Here is an 8666-nt window from a genome sequence, read left to right as displayed (position 1 = left end):
AGAGAGATACATAAAAATAAGCTCGGTTGGAGCTCAGTTCAGTTAAAGTGCAAGGCAGGCATCTGTCTCAAAACAACCCCCTTTGCAGGTTCTGTCATTTTCACGCTCATGCCCTCAAAGTGTTTCGAAGTGTTTCATCAGATCAGTAATAATTAAGTAATTAGAAACAGAGTTGTTTGCAAGAACTGATGCAAAGGAACAACATACCTCCAGTAATTATACTTTCTACTTCCTTATTCAACCCCTCTCCTCTATGCAACTATTCTCCAGCTCTTGGCTGTATTAACCAAACTAGTAAACACATGATTTAAAAAGGGCATGGCATACACAGTCATTATTGCAAGTCAGGGTCTGCATTCAAGCGTCATAGGAATGCTGATATAGAATCAGATCCCCTTGTCTTATTCATAATGATCTAAAGGCAAAACTGATCCAACATCAGCATCACAAGGCCCTGATATTTGTTTCTCTCCTTGTTTGTTAGTTGTTTAGTTAACTGGGCATGGGCAGAAACAGACCCGGACTAACAGAGAGGCTTTTGAGAGTCTCCCTCAGACCGAGGTGGGGATCAAATCTGCTTGCTTGAAAGGCGCTCCAAGAGGGTGCCTAGTGGTCTCCATAGAAACCGTTGGCCAGAAGAAACTAACACAACAACTGTGGGGCGGCAGTCAAAAGAGAGAAAGCCATTGGTTGGTAATTCTGTCTGCTTTAGTCAAAATGATGACTTTATTTGTAAAGGGCTTTTCAAACATTACGGTCATGTCGCTAATAGGACAGCCAGACAGACAGGTGTGAATATTAGATTTGCTGTTGTCAAAGGATATGAAAAAAGAAAGAGAACACTTAGCCTGTGGAAACCAGAGTGTCGTGTTCTTCAGGCACCAATCAGAGGAAAATAGACTGAAACAGGCCGGGACGACCTGGGTAAGAAATTTACGTTTACATTTTCAGTTACAAAACATTTTTGAAACTATTTCCTTCAAGTCCCCTAATGAACATGACCCAGGCTAAATAAGGAAAACCAAGCATCACGTTCAAAATTCTACAAAGATGACCAATTCACCCATACTATCTCAGGGCTTACAGTATACATTGCAAGGCTGTTTTAAGGCTCCTCTGAGAGACTGACTGGGATATAACCCTCACTCTATCCAGGTTATCCCAACCATCATCACACATCAAACCGTTTCTGATGTTAAGTCAAGGAAATCTACATGATCCCTGTCTTAATATCAATAGGATATAAACAGCCACCAAATAGATGCAGTCGCAGGCCCATTGGGGCTTTGATATCCTGAGTTCTATTCCTATGAAATCTCCTGACTTACTTAATGATGAAGTTTGGTTAAATATGGACACCCCTGCTGTTTTTAAGTCTCGCGAAGGGCTAGGTTTGTTACATTTAAATGTGTGAAGTATGATGTCAAAGATGGACTTTATCAATATCTGGATGCATGACACGAACACAGACCGTCTTGTTTTATCAGAGACTTGGTTAAATAATTTGATTATGGATAAGGACATTGACATTGCTAATTACAACATTTTTAGATGTGATAGGCAGAGAAAAGGTGGAGGGTGGCTATGTATGTGAAATCACGTGCTCTTAATATCACTATACCCTAAAAATGTGAAACCCTGGTTTTCGATGTGGCCATGAGCCAAAAGGGGCATGTATTTGTTGCTGGAGTGTATAGGCCTCCTACTGCGTTAGTTGATGTGACTAGTATCATAGCTGAGCATTTAAAACCTTTTCTATCATCTGAACTAGTGGTCTTAGGTGACGTTATCCTGGACTGGCTGACACCTATCTCAAAACCATGCCTGGGCCAAAGCTAGACTAACTGATGCTGTTGTGGAATGGCAGCTTTTCAGGCAACTGAGAAATAAATGCACGTCCTTAGTAGAAAAGGCTAAATCAAGTTACTTCCTAAGTTCTATTGCTGACTATGCTGGTGATGCATCTACATATTGGAAAACAGTAAAGGTGCTGAAGTGTGGGAATTCCTCTCCTTCCCTATCCAAGCAAGTTATAGTGATATAGGTAATGCTTTTAATCATCATTTTATGTCTGTCGTTTTTTTGTTTGAAAGAAATGTTGGTTTAATAGACCTGGGTAAGTCAGTAAACTGCTCGTCCCTCTCCCAGCTGCTAGTCGACTTGATAGAGGACCAGACAAACCCCAGTGAATCCTTGTACTCTCTGGAGCAGCTGTCTACTTCTGATGTATTGGAACAACTACTTATGATTGATGTTTTAAAAAACTACTGGGGCTGATATGCTTGATCCCTTCTTATTACAGCTTTCTGCTCCATTGATTCAGTTGAACACATATTTTTAACTTGACAATTATTTTGAGTACTATCCCTAGAGTTTGGAAGCCGGTCCATGTTCTTCCTCTGCATAATGGTGGCGACCAGAGTGATCTAAATAATTATCGTCCCATTTCCAAACTCTCTTGCCAAGCAAAGATCTTGACATCATTGATTCAACAAAGCTTAGATCCCTTTTAACTGCTACATATTTTCTGAATGTAAAACAGTCAGGTTTCAGACTGTGTCATAGTACCGTCTCTGCTACTTCTATGGTTTTAAATGATGTCATAAACTGTTTAAATACGAAGAAACACTGTGCTGCCCTCTTCATTGACATGTCCAAGGCATTCGACACTGTGGATCACGCGTTACTTATTCAGAAACTCTCTACAATTGGCTTAGATTGGGGAGATGATGATGGAGACGTGTTTCCACAGAGTTGGTTAATGATGGAGACTCCACGTGTTTCCACAGAGTTGGTTAATGATGGAGACTCCACGTGTTTCCACAGAGTTGGTTAATGATGGAGACTCCACGTGTTTCCACGGAGTTGGTTAATGATGGAGACTCCACGTGTTTCCACAGAGTTGGGTAAATCTGTCTTTACCTACCAGGCTCCGATCATATGGAATAATCTCCAAGTAACGTTTCATTTGGATGTGTTGTTGTCTCTAGGTCAGTTTAGGAGAAAGACTAGGGATTTTTATATTGATAAATGTGTTTGTTTTGTTTGATTGTTTGTGTATGTAATATTAGCTATTTATTTAATTTTGTGTTTTAAATTGTGTATGATTTTATTTTATGTGTTGTTCCCAGGGTACATTTGCAAATGGGACTTAGGTCTCAATGTGTTTTTCCATGGTTAAATAAAAGTTAATAAATAAGAAATCACAGCTTCCTTCACAGGTTGTCACTGCCAAAGCAGGAGTTATTACTCCAGATCATTTTTCCAATATACAGTAGAGTTTGTCATAGCAGTACAATTATTATGCAAGCAAGTCTATTGTTATGTTTTCATAAAAAATTAAAATCTTTATTAAAATATAGTAAAATGTGCTTTGTTAGAGCGCAGACAGCGACAGATAGCGGATTTCTTCAATGAATTCCAAACTCTACGAAAAAAAACCTTCAGTCCTTTTTTCTCCTGCTTTCCATCAGCTTCTGAAAGAAAAACAATACAAGCAATTAGCCCTTTAGTTTACTTTAGTTTCCTAAAGTTTCCTTTTAGGCCTTCCATTTTCAACCCTAGGGTGTGTGTACAGTCTGGAAAACTTACCCACAGAGCACTGCTCCTCATCACCTTCATCAGCAAACTAAAAGCACACAGAAGTCACAAGTCAGATGGAATGATTCCATTCAGTAATGTTCACTAATTATGTAAAAACATGTTTCCTACAGTCATTTATTTCAGTGTAGATGTGGTTTTGATGCTGAAATCTTACCTCGTTGAGATTGTCCATCGAGGACCAGTGGCGAATGAGGCTCCCGCTGCGACACCTCAGCCTGGGACTAATGTCCTGCACCTCACAGTCAGGGGAGAAAGTTATCCTGGGGGTCCAGTGCTGTAGGAGCACCCTGCTCACCATGACAGACACTTCCAAGCAGAGCTGGTGGTCCCCCAGGAAGGCTTCTGGCACCAGAGGGCGCTGTGAAGGGAAGTTCTTCTCAAAGTTGCTGTAGAGCAGGTCTCCCAGCCGGAGCTCCAGTGGACCATGGTTTTGGTTAGGCTCTGAAAGCCTTCTCAGTGCTCTTTGTAGGGCTCTTGTCTTCGTAGCTTTTGTCAAGGCCTCTTGGACCAGGAAGAACAGTTGCCATGTCAGCTCCACACGTTTTTCAATAACCTCCTCTATCCATGGAGAGAAGTCCTTCAAGGGGTAGATGGCATACACAAATCTGCCCAGGGTGTACATGAGGAGCATCTCTGGGACCATACACAGCTTGTTGGCGTTGTGACAATGTTTGTGCTTGGGGCTCTTCTTCCAGAGCTTCTGGGCTCGACTGGGTTGTCCACTTATCACAGAGGTTTTGCAAGGAAAATAACTCTTGGTCTGATCACTCGCTGATGGTGCAGTGGTGTGGGCCGGCTTGTTGGAGCCACCAGAGGTCAAGGAGAGGAGTTGGCCTGAGATGGAGACCTGGACTTTGATCCTACCATCAAAGCGAAGGCAGCTCGGCAACATGCCTGCAGCTCGCACAGTGATCTCTGACCCCGTAGTGGTGGATATTACCCATTCACCCACTCCCTGTCCACTCCACAGGCCATGAGGGCGGCGGAACACTCGCACCAGGTTACTGAGGCAGTGGAGAACTGCTGCCCTCTGGCTGGCAGTGGCAGGACAATGGAGAGGGACTTGAAGTTGGGTCATGGTTACCTCACGTCCCTCTGTGACCCCCAGACCACGGGACACAGCCTGCAGCCTATCACCCGTTGCTCTCAGTGTCAACCTGCGAGACATACATGGGTGAAAGTTCAAAGGTGGTCAGGATGGGCCAGATAACACCATCTCATCACAAGAGTGGAACCACATGAACAATAAAATATAAGGAATAGAGCACTATCTTAATCACAATGTTAACTTCAAACCACATTTGAGGTCAATTCCATTTCAATTAGGTCAATACAAGAAGTAAACAGAAATTCCAAATCATTTTTTTTCTCATAAAGGAACATTGAGGAATATTGGAACTGGAATTTCCATTGACTTCTTGTATTGACTGAATTGAACAGGAAGTGATGGCATCTATGTTTCAAACACACAGCTGGGCCTTTCACTGACAGCAAGTAGCACTTACAGGTTAGGCAGGTGGATGGGTGATGGGCGCAGCGTCCTGAGCGTGGTCAAACATGTGCTAGATCCACAAGCCTGAGGACAAGAGGACAACAATAGTTATGAGACAATATAATTCTACCCAATCAGTTTTCAATGCAATAACAACAATCTCTTCACTTTATCCAGAGGGACTAACAGTCAGGTGATTCCGCTCAGTAAATCCAATAAAACATTCTTAAAAGTGACTAAATGTATTGTAACATGACTGCCTAACTTTCTATACGGTCTCTTTCTGCTTACCCTCTCAACTAAGGAGTGATATCTGGGCTCAGTGACTCCCATTGTAATCCTTCACAAAACACAATGACAATCATTCTCTAACACATCTTTGACCATAGTGGATACTTGTACACTGATATTTTCAGGTAACAGACTTTCTGTTTTTGCCGATAAATGTTGCTGCACGCTGTTGTTACTGAGGAGAAACAGCCATGACACTTCTCTCACCTCTCATCGAGAACACTGGTCATCACGGTTGTAGGGATGGATAGACATCGCTCTAAGTTCCCTCTCAACCGGTGGGACAGTATGCCAGCAGACACCCAAGGACTCATGACAAACACTAGAGGTCTTCTTTCCTGAAATATATCAAACTCAATGTCAAATCCATAACCGACATACTGCAGCCGAATTCATTGACAATTCAAATGTAAAGTCACTGACATTTCCTTTGAGAAAGAGTGTTTGAATGGCTTTACTCACTTCATATGTATATACTGTATTCTAGTCATTGCTCATCCTATATACTGTAACTACTGCTGTACACACCTTTTCTATTCATATACTGTCCATACTGTCTTTATACACCATCATATGTATTTTATTTATGTACATTATGCGTAAATATCAGTGGAGGCTGCTGAGGGGAGGACGGCTCATAATAATGGCTGGAACAGAATGGAATGGCATCAAACACATAGAAACCAATTAACATGCCATCAACCTCCTGTGGTATATTTAAGCAATAAGGCCAGAGGAGGTGTAGTACATGTCCAATATACCACGGCTAAGGGCTGTTCTTAAGCACGACCCGAGAGGTGCCTTATTGCTAATATAAACTGCTTACCAACGTAATTAATGCAGCATACCCGTGGTATACGGTCTGACCCACCCAGTTTATAAATAGTTTTATTCCGGTCTCTGACATCGCTTGTTCTGATATTTCTTCATTTCTTTCTTTGTACTTTTTGTATTATGTGTGTATTGTTATGTATTGCTAGGTATTACTGCATTATTGGAGTTAGAAACACAAGCATTTCACTGCACCTGCAATATAATCTGCAAATCTGATTAAGCGACCAACAAATTTTGATTTGATCTGTGAAATATATAAATACTACATGTGCCTTCCTTTCCCTGTTGACTGACTGACAGTCTTAGAGTTACAGAGTATAAAGGTGTTTGTTCCAGCCCAGCACTAACACATCTAATTCAAATTATCAATGAATCATCAAGATGTTGATTTGATGAGATTTCCTAAGAAATACCTGCTGGTAGCAGCAGAGCTGTAGACGCTTGATGAGTTGATTATTGGGGGTGTTCTCATCAGACCAGTGGATCACCTGGACAAGAACAGAAACATACTGTACTTTGGCTTCATCATCCCTCAGAGGTAAGACTGCATTGAGAATCAATAGGTAAAGCGTTCACTATTTTAAAACGTAGCCTAAATTGATATAGCTATGCAAGTAGTTTGGTTGGTATTTCTAAATACTAGTAACAAAATGAAGATTTTAAGTTATATGGCTACGAATTCAGCTAATTAAATCAGACTAAATGTGGTAATCATAGACCCTAAAATAAATGCAAGGAGCCTAAGAGATAAATTAATGTGATCAAATAAGTATAACATTAAAAAAGAAAGCTAACTTACCTTACTTAATCCCACAATATATTTGGCCATTTTTAAAGGAATTTTATCCAAGTCACCTTTCATAGATTACTTTACAGCTGATAAATATTTTAGCAGAATGTTGTAGCCTATTTTTGGGATGTTTGGGTAAATGTTGTCATGGATTTCAGAACACATTCTAAGCCTGCACATTCTAAACCATTTATGACAAATGTTTTTGAAAGTACACAAAAAATGTTACATTGTGACAGAGAATGAATTCTTAATTCTATTATGACAGGTGTCTAGGGGCTCTTTAAGCCTACAGTTATTAGCCTGCCATTTTGACCAGGCCAAACCTACAGTTATTAGCCTGCCATTTTGACCAGGCCAAACCTACAGTTATTAGCCTGCCATTTTGACCAGGCCAAACCTACAGTTATTAGCCTGCCATTTTGACCAGGCCAAACCTACAGTTATTAACCTGCCATTTTGACCAGGCCAAACCTACAGTTATTAGCCTGCCATTTTGACCAGGCCAAACCTACAGTTATTAGCCTGCCATTTTGACCAGGCCAAACCTACAGTTGTTAGCCTGCCATTTTGTCCAGGCCAAACCTACAGTTATTAGCCTGCCATTTTGACCAGGCCAAACCTACAGTTATTAGCCTGCCATTTTGACCAGGCCAAACCTACAGTTGTTAGCCTGCCATTTTGACCAGGCCAAACCTACAGTTATTAGCCTGCCATTTTGACCAGGCCAAACCTACAGTTATTAGCCTGCCATTTTGACCAGGCCAAACCTACAGTTATTAACCTGCCATTTTGACCAGGCCAAACCTACAGTTATTAGCCTGCCATTTTGACCAGGCCAAACCTACAGTTGTTGGCCTGCCATTTTGACCAGGCCAAACCTACAGTTATTAGCCTGCCATTTTGACCAGGCCAAACCTACAGTTGTTGGCCTGCCATTTTGACCAGGCCAAACCTACAGTTATTAGCCTGCCATTTTGACCAGGCCAAACCTACAGTTGTTAGCCTGCCATTTTGACCAGGCCAAACCTACAGTTATTAGCCTGCCATTTTGACCAGGCCAAACCTATGTTTTGGGCTACTGTATTTTGTCCAGAGTTTTTGTCATGTGACAGTTTAAGCTTTATAAAAACCTTCTGAAATAAAAAACATCCTTCCGCTATCTAAGGGAATGAATATGACAGTAGGCCCTATGGCCTATCTAATGACCTATCTAATGACCTATCTAATGACCTATCTAATGACCTATCCAATGACCTATCTAATGACCTATCTAATGGCCTATCTAATGACCTATCTAATGGCCTATCTAATGACCTATCTAATGACCTATCTAATGACCTATCTAATGACCTATCTAATGGCCTATCTAATGACCTATCTAATGACCTATCTAATGACCTATCTAATGACCTATCTAATGGCCTATCTAATGACCTATCTAATGACCTATCTAATGACCTATCTAATGACCTATCTAATGACCTATCTAATGACCTATCTAATGACCTATCTAATGGCCTATCTAATGACCTATCTAATGGCCTATCTAATGACCTATCTAATGACCTATCTAATGACCTATCTAATGACCTATCTAATGACCTATCTAATGACCTATCTAATGACCTATCTAATGGCCTATCTAATGACCTA

At 41.0% G+C, this 8666-nt stretch overlaps 1 protein-coding gene across 1 annotated transcript; it reads right to left on the bottom strand.

Moving 5' to 3' along the window:
• Positions 1-3321: 3321 nt before the first annotated feature.
• LOC118965048 (uncharacterized) lies at positions 3322-5867 on the bottom strand. Its single transcript, XM_090239366.1, has 6 exons — positions 5594-5867; positions 5387-5435; positions 5109-5179; positions 3758-4760; positions 3592-3628; positions 3322-3476 (listed from the first exon to the last, which is right to left on the bottom strand). The coding sequence occupies exons 1-6, from the start codon at positions 5698-5700 to the stop codon at positions 3352-3354; spliced, it is 1392 nt and encodes a 463-aa protein (XP_090095492.1). The 5' UTR covers positions 5701-5867; the 3' UTR covers positions 3322-3351.
• Between the last annotated feature and the right edge of the window lie 2799 nt (positions 5868-8666).

This window comes from Oncorhynchus mykiss, chromosome 6, assembly GCF_057628025.1.
Source record: "Oncorhynchus mykiss isolate SJ-2025 chromosome 6, ASM5762802v1, whole genome shotgun sequence".
Classification (NCBI taxonomy): domain Eukaryota; kingdom Metazoa; phylum Chordata; class Actinopteri; order Salmoniformes; family Salmonidae; genus Oncorhynchus; species Oncorhynchus mykiss.
This window is presented reverse-complemented; position numbering and strand designations above follow the sequence as displayed.

Bases quoted from the DNA above. Each gene is read 5' to 3' on its own strand.
- LOC118965048 (XM_090239366.1), bottom strand. From the start codon at position 5,700: ATGAGTCCTTGGGTGTCTGCTGGCATACTGTCCCACCGGTTGAGAGGG. The intron at 5,436-5,593 runs GTGAGAGAAGTG...TGTTTTGTGAAG, and splicing joins ACCAGTGTTCTCGATGAGAG to GATTACAATGGGAGTCACTG. The intron at 4,761-5,108 runs GTAAGTGCTACT...TATGTCTCGCAG, and splicing joins CCCATCCACCTGCCTAACCT to GTTGACACTGAGAGCAACGG.